This window comes from Pelobates fuscus, chromosome 5 (genome assembly GCF_036172605.1).
Source record: "Pelobates fuscus isolate aPelFus1 chromosome 5, aPelFus1.pri, whole genome shotgun sequence".
In the NCBI taxonomy this organism is placed as follows: domain Eukaryota; kingdom Metazoa; phylum Chordata; class Amphibia; order Anura; family Pelobatidae; genus Pelobates; species Pelobates fuscus.
Window position 1 is genome coordinate 80,253,763 of NC_086321.1, and position 15,497 is coordinate 80,269,259.

Consider the following 15,497-nt stretch of genomic DNA (forward strand, 5'->3'; position numbering starts at 1 on the left):
GATCACTACACTGGTGAAGTTGTATTGTACAGCAGTCAGGGCCAGCATCACCACTAGATGACCTAGGCAGCCACCGAGGACATGCTGGCCTGGGGGGCACAGTTTCTGGGTGACCAGCAGGAGGTGAGCTCACTGTACAGTGTTCCCCTCATGCCAGTCACAGCATGTAGCATGTGGCCAAGCCACGTACCACAGAGGTTAAGCTTCTGTAACTTCTACCTGGTCTGACAGGAAGTGCTCACTAAGAGCACCAAACAGCTTTCTGTCAGACTGGGTGTAGGATACAGGAGCTCCTCTACCATGATCCGCAGCTCAGCTATGCTACAAGGATGCCTCAATGGGGGATTGTAGGGGAGGAGAGCCACACAATGACTGAGGGGGAGGAGAGATAAACAGAGGGCTGGGGGGGAAGAACAAGAGGCACACAGAGGGCTGGAGGAGAGGCACACATAGCTTAAGTGGAAAGCAGCACACGGGGCTGAAGGAAGGAAAGAGGGTTAGGTGGGGAAAAGGGGGCACACAGAGAGGTGGGGGGGAGGAGGAGAGGAACACAGAGAGCTGAAGGGGCAAAGATTGCACAGAAGTGCTGGGTAGGACAAAAAGACCCCCAAAGGGCTGGGGGAGGACAAAGAGAGAAAAAGAGGACTGGGGGGGAGACAAAGAGACACATGGGGGGGCTGGGGAAGGAGATAAAGAGATGCACAAAGGGCTTGGGGGACAAAGAGACACAAAAGAGTAGTTGGGGAGAAGAAAGACACAAACAAGGGATGGGAAAATAAATACACACAAAGGGGCTTGGGGGAAAAGACACACAAGTGGCTCGGGGGGAGGGGGGGAGAGGGGGCAGAGAAACAAGTTATAGAAGCTTCCAAGTCACACACTGAGGAGAAAATAGCCCAGTCAGTAAAAAAGGGGACAAAACATTTTTTTTTTTAGATACATAAATGAGAAAAGGAAAGTAAAAAAAGGATTAGTTAGAATGAAAACAAAAGAAGGTCGGTAGGTATGTAGAAGAGGATAAAGGTCTAGCTAACTGCCTCAATGAATATTGTTGTTCTGTATTTACAGAGGAAAATGTAGGAAAGGGAACTCAGTTAGGAAAATGGACAAATGATTAATTTGTTACATGTGAGTTTAAAGAGGAAGGTTCTATTTCAACTGTCAAAAGTAAAGACAAATAAGTCGATGGGGCCTGATGGAATACATCCAAAGTTATTAAAAGAGCTTAGTGGTGTACTAGCAAAACCATTGACGGATTTATTTAACCAATCATTGTTAAACGGGAGTAGTCTCAGAAGACTGGAAATTAGCAAATGTTGTGCCCATTCACAAGAAAGATGGTAGGGAGGAATCAGGCAACTATAGGCCAGTAAGCCTTACTTCAGTAGTGGGGAAAGTAATGGAAACCATGTTAAAGGATAGGATTGTTGAACATCTAAAATCACATGGATTTCAAGATCAGAGACAACATGGGTTTACTTCAGGGAGATTATGCCAAACTAATCTTACTGATTTTTTTGATTGAGTAACTAAAATAATAGATCAGGGTGGTACAGTAGACATTGCTTACCGAGATTTCAGTAAGGCTTTTGACACTGTCGCACATAGAAGGCTTATCAATAAACTGTAATCTTTAAGTTTGGATTCCAATATTGTTAAATGGGTTAGGAAGTGGCTGAGTGATAGGCAACAGAGGGTTGTCGTCAATGGAGTATATTTGAATCAAGGTCTTGTTACCAGCGGGGTACCTCAGGGGTCTGTACTTGGGACCCATTCTGTTTAATATTTTTACTAGTGATATTGTAGAAGGTCTTGATGGTAAGGTATGTCTTTTTGCTGAAGGTACAAAAATATGTAATATGGTTGATGTTCCAGGAGGGATAAGCCAACTGGCAAAGGATTTAGGTAAACTAGAAAAATGGTCAGAGCTGGGGCAGCTGACATTTAATGTGGATAAGTTCAAGATAATGCATCTTGGGTGTAAAAACACAAGGGCAGAGTATAGAATATTTGATAGAGTCCTAACCTCAATATCTGAGGAAAGGGATTTAGGGGTAATAACTTCAGGTAACCTAAAAGTAGGCAGACAGTGTAATAGAGCAGCAGGAAATGCTAGCAGAATGCTTGGTTGTATAGGGAGAGGTATTAGCAGTAGAAAGAGGGAAGTGCTCATGCCATTGTACAGAACACTGGTGAGACCTCACTTGGAGTATTGTACGCAGTACTGGAGACCATATCTCTAGAAGGAAATTGATACTTTAGAGAGAATTCAGAGAAGGGCTACTAAACTGGTTCTTGGATTACAGGATAAAACTTACAAGGAAAGGTTAAAGGATCTTAACATGTATAGTTTGGAGGAAAGACGAGACAGGGGGATATGATAGAAACATCTCAATACATAAAGGGAGAGGGTAGTGGATGCATGGAATAGCCTTCCAGCTAAGGTGGTAGAGGTTAACACAGTGACGGAGTTTAAGCATGTGTGGGATAGGCATAAGGCTATCCTAGACTTAAGATAAGGCCAGGGACTAATAAAAGTATTTAGAAAATTGAGCAGACTAGGTGGGCCGAATGATTCTTATCTGCCATCACATTCTATGTTTCTTTGTTTCTAACATGCAGACGGGCTGAGAAAAGGGAAAAAGAAACACACAAAGGAATTGTGGGAGAGAGAGACACACAAAGGGGCTAGGTAAAAAATAGACACACAAAGTTGGCAATTTTGTTATACATGTTTATTTGGTGGGGGGAGGGGGAGGGATGCAAGTAGCTGATTTTGCCTATGGCGCAAAATAGTGTGTCACCAGCCCTGACAGTAGTAGATATCTGTATAACAAAGATGAACCCCTTCAATTTTAAAGAACATGCATAAATATAAGCGAAAAAGATGATGCTCATAAAAAACAAACAATGTAGTGCAATATGTAAAATCAGTGAGAAAGGGGATGACAATGTCATGGGTTAACATTCACAAGTAAGGAGTAAAACTGGACTCTCTGTATGTGATCATATGGGTGGGATTAGGGCCACCCAGAAACCTCAAGAATCATCAATGTCAATAAGCTGGCCTCTAAGGTATTCCAATAAGAACTATAGGAAAAGAAGGCAAAAACGCAATAATGCAACCTGTATATACACTAAATATGTTAAAAATGAGAATCAAACTAACACAAGGAACTCAACAAGAATGTGCCTAGATGTTTTAAGTAGCTGGCACAACCTCAAAAAGCCTCCTGGATACAAAGGGAGCGGCACAGGTAACAAACTCGAAAAATTTCCTAAAAAATATAAAACAATAAGCCAAAACTAATTTTACCTCTTAGAACTATTGCAATATAAGATCAAGAAACAAGAAGTTAAGGGGGGCATTTCCTTTATTAGAAAATCTAACAGATTTGTTAAACAGATCCATCACACCATCAGATGCTTTGGCCTATTTTAAGGAAATGATCATTAGGAATATGCACTATTAATGTCACCTAGTCTAAGGTTTGCTTGCCTATCCTCCGTGTTTGTGTTGCAATCATTACACGTCCCTTGCTTGGGCATAGACTGATGTGTTGATATCTCATACAGCTTAATTTAGTAGCTTAGACAGCAGTTTTTTTAAGCATTTCAGTTGTTCTACCTTTCATTTGCCTTTGATTAGTTTGAATTAGAAAGCCTAGCATTGGTTAAAACTGAGGTAGTTAATACATCAGCCACCTGGTGGATCCACATCTAGCCTAAATTCAGCATAGCTTTTATGTAAAGTTACCAGCATGGACCTCATTTAAGCGTTTTACACTGCTGTATATCTTACTTTCCTACTGTTAGAACTTTTTTTTTTTTTAAGATTTAAGATTTTTATTTTTCAATAAAGGGTAACTTGGGTATACAGAAAGGAAAAGGGAAGGGGGGTACATGACATAGATATACTGTTCAGGCCATAAGACATTGCGTTACAGACAGATGTGGCTCTGGGTTCCAGTGTAGCGAATACAGTTAAAAGCAAAATAATAGGGTCAAAGTAACTAACACATTCAATACAATGAATCCGTCTCAAATAATTATTGCAACACAGAAGATTAATACTCTTGTCCCAGTGAGGTGAAGTAGGTCATATGTGCCTGCGTCCCAGAGAATCCTTGTGGGCCATGGGATCTAGTGACTACTGGGGTGGGACTGTTAGTGTGATATTGCTGGGTCCAGGTGATAATGTGTGTAGTTAACATGCAGTCAGTTAACGTTGGGGTATGAGCGGAGTGTCTGGCATTCAGTGATAGGAGGGGTAGTAAAAGGTATACGTGTACCTGTGAAAAGGTATATGTGTATGGCCAGTTATCCGGGGTGGGATCATGTATGGTATACGGTTCCCTTTGTCCTAGGTGAGTACAATCTATTCTGTGTGTAGGTTATCTTGTTTCTTGTAACCTCCGTGGAAAGTGTCTCTCATGCTTATGAGAAGTCTTAGGCGTGTTGGTGTTCAAAGAAGCCAAGGTTTCCAAAGTTCTTCTATCTTCCTTGTTTTCATGTAGGAATCAGAGGATAGCACTTCGAATCTGTAGTGTTGATGTACTTTTTCTATCAATTCCTTGTTGGATGGGCAGTATGTGTCTTTCCAATGTAGTGCCAAGAGGTTCCTGGTTGCTAATATGATTAGAGTGGCAATCTTTTTGGTTTCTAACTTCCACGTATCTGGGAACAATAACAGGAGTCCCACCATAGGTGTAATAAGGTGGGTAGTGGGTACCAATTTATTTAGCTGTGTTTGTGCGTGCAACCACAGAGGTCTGATGTCCCTGCAGTCCCACCATATGTGGGTCATCGTGCCCTCCGAAGCCCCACATCTCCAGGACTGAGGGTTTACATTAGGGTATATTTTATTCAGTCGGTGTGAGGTGAGATACCACCCATAGACCACATTCTTGTGGGCGTCTAAATGGGAGCAGCAGGACGTGATGCCTCTTAGAGCGTGGGCATGTTCTCTTTTTCCCATTGTGTTACATATGTGAATGAGCGGAGAGGAGCTTTATCTGATAGTATTTTGTAGCAAAGGGACAAGGCTTTCGGGTTTAGTAGGGGCAGAGTGGCACCTCTCGATTAATGACCTTAGAGGATCGCTTTACTGTTAGAACTTTTGACTGTGGTATTGGTGTTTACTTTAAGCTGGGCCAACAAGTATAATCTGGCTACTGTTTATCTGATTGTTGATATCCTTACAAAACTGGCTGTGAAATCTGTGTCTATCACTTTATTCTCCTATAATTTTAAAATAAAATATTTGTCTCCTATGCTCATTGTGTAGTATGTTAGATGTTGTTCATCTGTATTATGCTACTTTTGGAAACTTGGCTGTATAATTACTGTATCCCTTTCAATAAACACAGATTGACAAAAAATAAGATAAAACAACGATTGCCAGCAAACCAGGATTGAAATTCCCAATTCCATGATGGGGGTAAAGACAACTATGTGATTTCTGCATTTAATTTTATATTTCAGACCTCACACATACTGTATTTACATGTTAAATATAGAGGATAGATAAACTTAATATTAAAGTAACACACCTCTATTTTTTTAACTACTAAGTAGATTTACCGCAAATATATCATGCATGCCTTTTTTCTGCATGGTCTGGCAAAAGCTGTAGGACCTATGTTGTTATGGGTTTGTTGTAAGATGGTTAAATACAAAGTGTAAAAATGCTCTTAGCTACATAGCCTGGGGGATGCGCTTTCTACAAATTTATACTTTTGTGTAGCGGTTTTGTATTCTGTGACTACTACAAAAGTTGTAATATCAATATGTCAATTTTTGCAAAGTTGTAGCAAAATATGATCATCCTAGCGACACTTTTTGTCAAGTTTTGTCAAGTTAGGGATTTACCACTAAGTCCCAATGGTGTCTTATGATATCTTCTGACTGCATCAAAAATTCAATGAAATTCCCAAAAAGTAATTAGGAGCATCTTATCTTTTCTTATCTCAATTAAATGCTCAATATTTTTTTGGAGGGGGGAGGGACCGGTCACAGAGCCCGTTTTGGTGTTAAACAACTGAAAATTCCAAAAAAGTGCCAGTTCCCCTTTAATTTCTTCATGCAGTTCATTGTGGGTTGTAGATGAAGCAAACTGTTCTTTATTTTACAGGTGAGTTATGATGGGGAACTTCATAAACACCCACAGCTGGAGGCTGACTTGGCAGCAGTGAGAGAAATCTATGGGCCCAATGCTGTATCTCTCAGGTAAATCTTGTTTATCACCTAAATGTTTATGGCAGTAAATGCTCTTTTTAATTTGAACAGTTTGGTATTTCAACATTCCGCTCCATCTGCTCTGCTGACTACAATTTTTTTTTAAATTAAATCCAATATTAGGGAAATCGTGCCTATTATTTTTCAATGTCAAAACTCGAATCAAATTACATATTTCACACACAGTTTATTTTGGCCCAATTATTGCTATTATTAATACATTGAAAAGTTTTACTCCATATCAGCAGAAAATAACCTAAAATACCTTTTAAAAGAAATTAAAAAACCCATCACACACATCCAATAAACCCAGCACAAATATCACACACAGCCAGTGTAATATATGAATACATATATCACACATAGCCAATATACCCATTACAAAGATCACACACAGCCAGCACATAGCATGCATATCACACACAGCCATAACACCTCTCACCACTGGTGTACATACCGCGGTGGCAGGGGTCGCGGCTGCGACCGGGCCCGGGCTTCCAGGGGGCCCAGCCGTCCTGCGACCCGGTATGTACGCTAGTGTGGACACATTTTGCCAGCCTCTTCTCCTGGGGGGCCCAAGAGCTGGCCACCTCAGGGACCCCGAGGCTGGCAGTGGCATCACTTTGAGGGCAGGCGGGCGGGAGCGCGAGGGAGCATTCTCCCCTGAATGCTCTCTGCCCAGCTACCTCGCACACACTGCACTGATACCAGAGCCGGAATATGACGTCACTCCGGCTCCGGCATCAGTAAGTGGTGCGCTGGGAGCTGGGCAGAGAGCGCTCAGGGGAGAATGCTCACTCGCCGCCTGCAGGACCGGCCGCCCAGCAGCCCCACTGGACCCAAAGGTAAGGGGGCTGGAGAATTAAAGTAAAAAATAAATAAATGTGAGTGTGTATGTGTGTTAGTGTGTGTGTGGGTCAGTGAGTGTGTTACTGTGTGTGTGTTAGTGTGTGTGTGTCTGCTAGTGAGTGTCAGTAAGTGTGTTAGTGAGTGTTACTGTGTGTGTGTCACTGAGTGTGTTTGTTTGTGTCTGTTTTGAGTGTGTCTGCTAGTGAGTGTCAGTGTGTGTGTGTTAGTTTGTGTGTCAGTGAGTGTGTGTGTTACTGTGTGTGTCTGTTACTGAGTGTGTTAGTTAGTGTGTGTCTGTCAGTAAATGTGTGTGTCTGTTAGCTAGTGTGTATGCATCTGTTCGTGAGAGTGTGTGTGTGTAGTTAAAACCCCTTCAGCACTTACCTTTCTCCAGTGCCGGGATCCCTTGGCGCTGGGGATCTCTCCAACCCGATCCGCCTCTCAGCTCTGAATGCGCAAGCGTGCATTCAAACCGCCCATAGGAAAGCATTACTCAATGCTTTACTATGGATGTCCAGCGGAATCCCGGAAGCGCCTCTAGCGGCTGTCAGTGAGACAGCTACTAGAGGCTGTCAGTGAAACATAGCAGTTTCTCTGAAACTGCTATGTTTTCAGCTGCAGGGTTCAAACTAGAGGGACCTGGCACCCAGACCACTTCAATGAGCTGAAGTGATCTGAGTGCCTATAGTGGTCCTTTAAGTGTATGTGTATCTGCATGCACTGGCATGCACACCGTGGTCGCAGCCCTGCGACCAGGTGCCTGCCGCCATGTGTAGCGGCCCGGCCCGCGCAGAGTAAGCGCCAGGGGGAGGGGGACGCCCACGGATCAATTTTCGCACCAGGGCCCCATGGATCATGTGTATGCTACTGCCTCTCACACACATTTAATAAATCCCCTATACAAACCTTCCACCCCTTTAACACAATATACATGAATAAAGGGGTATGACAAGCAGGGACGGGCTGGCAAGGGGGGCGGGGAGGCAATTGCCCCCCAGGCCTCCCTAAACCAAGGGCCGCCCGCATCCAGCAAAAAAAGGAAAAATCCGAATCCCCTGTCTCTGACTGAGGACTCTTTTTTCAGCTTATCTCACTCTCCCTGCAGCCAGTGGTGTCGGCCGGCCTCTTCTTGATGATGTCAGGAGTAGGGGGCGTGACTTTCACTGATCTTCTCACAGGACCGCTGGGGAGTCTGTGAGAAGAGCAGAGGAGGTCACGCCCCCTCCTCCTGACATCATCAGGAGAGGCCAACTTCACTGGCTGCTGCTGGTTGCTGGTTGCTGGCTGCTACCCATCCCTACCTGGCCTAAGGTAAGACTCAGGGAGGGGGGGGGGTTACACTTGAGTTTTTTATTATTCCCCTCCTCAGCCCTATCCCCTTACTCAGCCCCTGCCCCCCATCCTCAGACCTCTCCCCTTACTCAGCTCTTGTCCCCTTGCTCAGCCCCTGTCCCTTTCCCTTTCTTCAGCCCTGTCACCCTTCCTCAGCCCTGTCCCCTTACTCAGCCCCTGTCCCCCATCCTCCGACCTGTCCCCTTACTCAGCCCCTGTCCCCTCCTCAGCCCTTGTCCCCTTGCTCAGCTCCTGTCCCTTTCCGTTTCTTCAGCCCTGTCCCCTTCCTCAGCTCCTGTCCCTCTTCCTCACTCCCTATCCCCTTTTGCCCAGCCCCTGTCCCTTTGCTCAGCCCTGCCCCCTTCCCTTCCACTTTCCTCAGCCCTGCCCCCTTCTTCAACCCCTATCGCCCTTCCTCAGCCCCTGTCCCCCCTCTCAGCTCCTGTCCCCCACCCTTTCTAAGCTCCTGCCCCCACCCTTTCTAAGCTCCTGTCCCCCCTCTCAGCTCCTGCCCCCCTTCCTCAGCTCCATGCCCCCACCACAGCCCCATAACATCCCCAATACAGCTCCTCTCCCCAGTTGCAACCCATATCACCCACACCACAGCCCCTTTCACAAATTGTAGCCATCAACCTACTTCAGTCCCTATCCCCCCCACTAAATCTCCTAAACCCCCAATTACAGCTTATATCCTCCACTAGAGCCCTGTCATTGAGTGTCTGTTTAGGTGACTGCAACCCCTCCTTTCATTCATATGGGAAAGGTGTTTTTACTCTCCTCCTGCAATGGGCCACTTGACTGGATTTGCCCCCCAGGCCTAAGGCTGCCAGCCCTCCCCTGATGACAAAGGAAGGGAGCTGTAAAGATTTTAGCACAGGGTCGGCCCTGTTTAAAATCTACCATAGAATAATTAATATGAACAGAGACTCTAGTACTTTAAAAATATATATGATATGTAATACTATTACTATGTCATCTAATATATCACATATTGCTTCCTTTGTTTAATACTACTTTGGAGAACAAACATTGTATTAACATGCCATAGCTCTATAGCCAAATAGATAGACAGTTGGACAGGCAGATGGATACAGATATAAGATTTAGATGTTGAATGTGTTAAATGGTTTAGTGCTCATACAGTTGTTGATTACTGCAAGTGCAATTTTTATTGATATAAATCATGTTTATCTTTTTCAGGGAATACGGAGCAATTGATGATGTAGATATTGATCTGCATATCGATGTTAGCTTCCTTGATGTAAGTTATTACATTTTGTTTCAAAATATTTTTAAAACAAAAGCTTAGTACCTGTCCACATGAAAAACTATTGACCAAATCTTTATTAAAAATAAACTTAGTTGAGAATGATAATTATAATTATAATATCATAGGCTTGGCAAAAAAATTACATTCTTGCAGTAATGGCCTTAAATAATGTAAATTTCATTGAGGCCAGCTCTCGTCAGAACCTCATAATTAAAGGGACACTCCACTGTCCAAATACAAAAAAAGTAAAAAAAAATAATAATGTTTAGTAGATATTCCTCCAATTAAAAGATGCTTGCATTTAATAATGCATTTTTCCATTGGTGGTATATCTGAAAACAGCTTGCAAAACTACAGATCTCTTGTGTGCAACCTTACTTTGGGCAATTGCCTGTCTCTTGAGTTTAGAACCAGAAATATTAGAGCTGGATGTTCATTGACAGCCAGGTAATGTCTTCAGGTTAATTTAATTTTAGTTAAAATCTGCACTATCTATAAAATGAAATAAAGAGGACACACTTTTCACACATAAAGCACTTCAGCACGCTGAAGTGCTTTAGAAATCCGGAGTGTCGCTATAGGTTGTTTTTTATTTTCTTTGCTTTTCACACTACTTGAGAAATGTATTCTCATAAAGTAGTAATTCACAGATTTTACTATTAACATGACATAAAGTCATAATTTTATTAATGACACGGAGGCGAGTATTATGCTGCACTCTTTCTTTATTTCCCTTAGCATCCAAAAAAAATATATATAACATGCAAATGGTATGATAACAATAAATAGCATGAGAGGTATATCTTCCTAGCGACAGGAACAGCCAATCAGCTTCCGCTCTCCAGCATAATAGACGATGATGCATAATATATTTCCTCTTTCTTGCGATCCCGAACAAGGACAAACGTGTCACCGAACAGGGGAACACCAACAAGTAGAGTATACCAGTAAAGGTGCAATGTCAAATCAAGCTGGAAGAGAGAGGAGAAATATGGTAATATCCGAGTATAAAACTGGATGAATGCAAATTAAACTATATATCATCAAGTATAAATGTACCATATTAATTAGTAGTAGTCTCAACTGAACTTTAGACACTTAGAAATTGGGTATTACTATACTCTAAGACTTAGAGTGAAGTCAACTTACTCAATTCCACTCAATCCTCGGGTGGGAGGGAAAATACTCGTCTCCGTGTCGTTAATAAAATCATGACTTTACATCATGTCAATAGTAAAATCTGTGAATTGTATTAAGACAAGGAGGCTCCTATTATTCTGGTTTAAATCTGGGAAACTACGGCCGCTTTTAAAATTTCCTGTAGGTGGCAACCAATCGAGGAGGCCTTAGAGGCCATCGCCCCTCGAACCGAGTGAGGCGAAAATAGGGAAGTATCAATACCAGCCAGAGATGTAATACATTTGACCAAACATGCCAGGGTAGGAGTAGACACCGGCAGATGCAGTTTCTGGAAGGAAACTAAGAGTTCGTGTTTTGATGGGTTCTGTAGCGAAGAAGTGCGAAGTTCATATGTTTGCAGGCATGCAACCGGGCATAAGAGCGGTCTGTCAGAAAAGGATGGATACAAAACTTTCTTCAAGGAAGTTTTAGTTCTTTGACATATATTGGAGGATACCTTCTGGAGTATATGAGCGAGCAGTAATATCAAGAGCTCTGACGTCAAAAACCTTCTAGCAGGATATTAAACCGAGAAGCATGACTAGTTTCGCTTAAAGTTGTTTCAGAGATTGTGAGGCATTAGTCGTCCAGGATTCGAAGAAGTTGAGGATGATAGAAACGTCCCATCAAACCAAGTAACGCGGTAAAGGGGGACGAGCAAATCTTATTCCGCGGAGGAGCATACACACCATAGGGTGGTGACCTACCCGGGGTTCCATCCAAACCTTGGTGTTCAGCAGAGATAGAAGAATGGTATAGGTTCACTGTGTGATAGGCCTTACCATCATCGAAGAGTGAAATTGGAGGATCGAAGTCAGAGGAGCCAATACAGCATCCATGTTTCGTTCCAGGCACCAACCATGCCATCTGCTCCACGTAGACTTATAAGCCTGTCTCGTGCTGGGTGCCCATGTGCCCTTAAGAAGATAGTTGATTCGGAAACTCCCTCGATTGACCAAGGCCCCTTGAAATCAGCCACACCATGAGATGTAGAAGGTCTTGCAGAACAAGTGGATGGGACATTCCGTCTGGATCTTGAAGGAGGCAGTCGAGTGATGAGAGAAGACATGGTAAGTCAATAGCCATCTCTAGAAGATGAGGAAACCAAGGTTGGAACAGCCACAAAAGCGTCACAATCACCAGAGTCCTGTACATCGCAGTTGCAGTAGGCAATGGGGAATCAATGCAAATGGAGGAAATGTATAGTTCCTTGTGGACAACCAATCTTGGGTGAAAGCAACTGAAGAACCTGGGAAGCTGTGTGTTCAAGTGGGAAGCGAAAAGGTCTATGTCCAGTGGACCCCATAAATGGTGGATATCCTTGAAGACTCTGGAATCCAGATGCCAATCGCTAGAATCTCTAAGGTGTTGTGAATACCAATCCGCTGTGGTGTTACAGAGGCCAGGAATATTTTCTGTGATAACTGATATGCCTTGTGCCAGGTAGAACTGCCAACAATCCAGTGCTATGTTCCCTAGGACCTTTGACGGCTGATAGATTGTCCATCTTCAGGGAAATAGAGCACTGGGCTTGAGTTGAGGAGAAGCTGCGGATAGCGAGTAAGCCTGCCAGGAGTTCCAAACAGTTGATATGGAGAGTTTTTTCGTGATCGGACCATCTGCCACCAGTAGAGACATCTCCACAACGAGCACCCCAACAGTGTAAGCTCGCATCGGATTCTGTTACCTAGTCTGGTGCTGTGCAAAAGATGGCTTCTATGTGATGAAGCCACCATTTCAGCTCGTCTTTCGCATCTGAGTACAGAATGACCATATCTGTGTAGGACGCACCTTCCCTCAGATAGGAAGTCTATAAGCGTTGTAGGGCTCGATAGTGAAAAGGACCCAGAAAAATGGCTTGTTTGGAAGCCACCAGGAGACCGATCATTCTTGCCAATTGTTTGAGAGTAAGTTGGGGAGCTGCCAGTGTGCGCCTGAATTCCTTCTTGATATTGGACAGCTTTGACATTGGAAGATGCAGGGTCTGAAGAGTAGAATCTACGATGAGAACCAGAAATTCTATGTGTTGTGTAGGAGTCAGGATGGATTTTTCCCAGTGGATTAGGAAGCCTAGATTCTGTAGTAGAGTCAAAGTCCAGTACAGATGATTTTTGAGGAGTTGAATAGACTGAGCTTTAAGGAGGATGTTGTCTAAGTATATTATAAGCCGTATTCCTCGACTCCCTAACAGCGTGATCACGGGCTTCATGAGTTTGGTGAAGCATCACGCGGCTGAAGACAGCTCGAATGGGAGACATGTGAACCTCCATTTCTTTCCTTGCCAAATGAATTGCTGGAAATCTTGGTGTTGTAATGCTGTAGGCACTGCGAAGTAGGCATCTTGTAGATCCAACTTTGCCATCCAATCTGATGGTTGGAGAAGATCTCACAAACAATGTATCCCTTCCATCTTGAAATGCTGATAGGTTACATAAGCATTGAGCTGCCTCAAGTTTATCACTGGGCGGATACCTCTGTCTTTTTTGGCAACCAGGAAGAGGTTGCTCACATAACCCAGAATGGACATTTGAATTTCTATGATGGCTTGTTTGCACATCAGATCCAATATTTCCTTGGTGACAAGGTCTGCATCTTGTCGGGAATAAACTATTTCCCTCAGTGGGGAGTATTGCACTGGCATAGATCGGAAATCTATGATATAACCTTTTACAGTGTTTAGTATCCACATATCCGAAGAAATGAGGGGCCATACATGGAAAAAATTAATTAGTCTGACATTGTTTTGACATTGAGTTGTCAATCAAAGTTTGCATTTCAGGAAGAGCATCAAAGTCAACGGTGAATTCCGCTCTATCTCCAGATGTACCTGGGAATGTATCAAAAGCAACCTGAATGGGTGCAGTAGACCCAGAGGATGCTGGTGCATCTTTGCCAGAGTGCATTTTCAAATCAGAACTGTTAATTATAGTAAATAGAAAACCTAGAAAGGGTTTATTAACCCAAATAAAGGATTTAGGATAAAAGGGAGGAAAATGTACTCACAGGTTGAATACAATCAAAATTTATTTCACAAACACCAGAGCCATCCGACCGCCACTAAAACTAAACCCCAACTCGAGTTCCGGCTGTTGGGGGCAGTACTAGCCTCGAAACGCAGGGGAAAAAACAAGAAAATGGCTGCCACGAACAGAAATGTCACCACAAAAGGCAAAACACACTAACAGTGTTAGTTGAAACGAACGCAAGTCTATGGGAGCGTTCGCGGAAAATAACTAAATAGCTGTACTTATAAGACACTATGTGCGTTTGTGAGAACAAACTCTTGAGCGCTATAACTGAACGAAACGTGTGCGCGTGCATTCGAATCCAGTGAGTGGCAGTTGGAACAGTAAAAGGCTCACAAACAAATGGGGCGAAAGCACCGAACAGGGAACAGAAATTATTATAAAAATGGGCTCAGGGAGGTCCATAAAATACAAGCAATGACAGGAAACACAAGCAATTACATAGACAAATAGCTAAATCAAATTAACAAATCAATATAAATCTATATATATATATATTCAAGCAAAGTATACCAAGAATAAACATATTACTACTGTAAGAAATAAGTAATAGTATAATGTAAAATACATCAACTATACTACCAAATATTAAAAACAGATAATAAAAATTCTAAAAGGTTTAAGAGATTTAAAAGGTCCCACAGTTAAGAAAACCATTGGGACCTGGTGTCACTTAACTGAGGGAGCAGCAAAGAAAGAAGAAATAGATCATGCATCATCGCCTATTATGCTGGAGAGCGGAAGCTGCTTGGCTGTTCCTGTTGCTAGGAAGATATACCTCTCATGCTATTTATTGTTATCATGCCATTTGAATGTTATATTTTTTCTTTGCTGCTGAGGGAAATAAGGAAAGAGTGCAGCATAATAGCAGTCTCCCCGTCTTAATAAAATTCATATTACTACTTTATATGTATTCATACAAAGTAGTAATACTTTTGCAGCACAATAATATATTCTTTTTCAAACAGCAACCTTCTTAGTCCACAGACACACCACTGATGTATAACTGGTGATGGTTAGAAAGCAAGTACCCTGTGTTTGATCTCACTTATGCATCAAACCGATGCTCTTTTTTTTGCAAGATATCCCTAAAGGCACAAAGTGCTAATGTGATGTTTGTTTTGTATATACAGGGAGTGCAGAATTATTAGGCAAGTTGTATTTTTGAGGATTAATTTTATTATTGAACAACAACCATGTTCTCAATGAACCCAAAAAACTCATTAATATCAAAGCTGAATATTTTTGGAAGTAGTTTTTAGTTTGTTTTTAGTTTTAGCTATTTTAGGGGGATATCTGTGTGTGCAGGTGACTATTACTGTGCATAATTATTAGGCAACTTAACAAAAAACAAATATATATCCATTTCAATTATTTATTTTGACCAGTGAAACCAATATAACATCTCAACATTCACAAATATACATTTCTGACATTCAAAAACATAAAAACAAATCAGTGACCAATATAGCCACCTTTCTTTGCAAGGACACTCAAAAGCCTGCCATCCATGGATTCTGTCAGTGTTTTGATCTGTTCACCATCAACATTGCGTGCAGCAGCAACCACAGCCTCCCAGACACTGTTCAGAGAGGTGTACCGTT

General features: G+C 42.5%; 1 protein-coding gene across 1 annotated transcript in view; it reads left to right on the forward strand.

Moving 5' to 3' along the window:
* PARP8 (poly(ADP-ribose) polymerase family member 8) overlaps positions 1-15,497 on the forward strand; it is a 267,441-nt gene that overhangs the window by 153,908 nt on the left and 98,036 nt on the right. The window contains exons 7-8 of the mRNA XM_063454027.1: positions 6,134-6,228; positions 9,619-9,679. Of these exons, the coding sequence (XP_063310097.1) occupies positions 6,134-6,228; positions 9,619-9,679 (156 nt within the window). The remainder of the gene's footprint in view (positions 1-6,133; positions 6,229-9,618; positions 9,680-15,497) is intronic.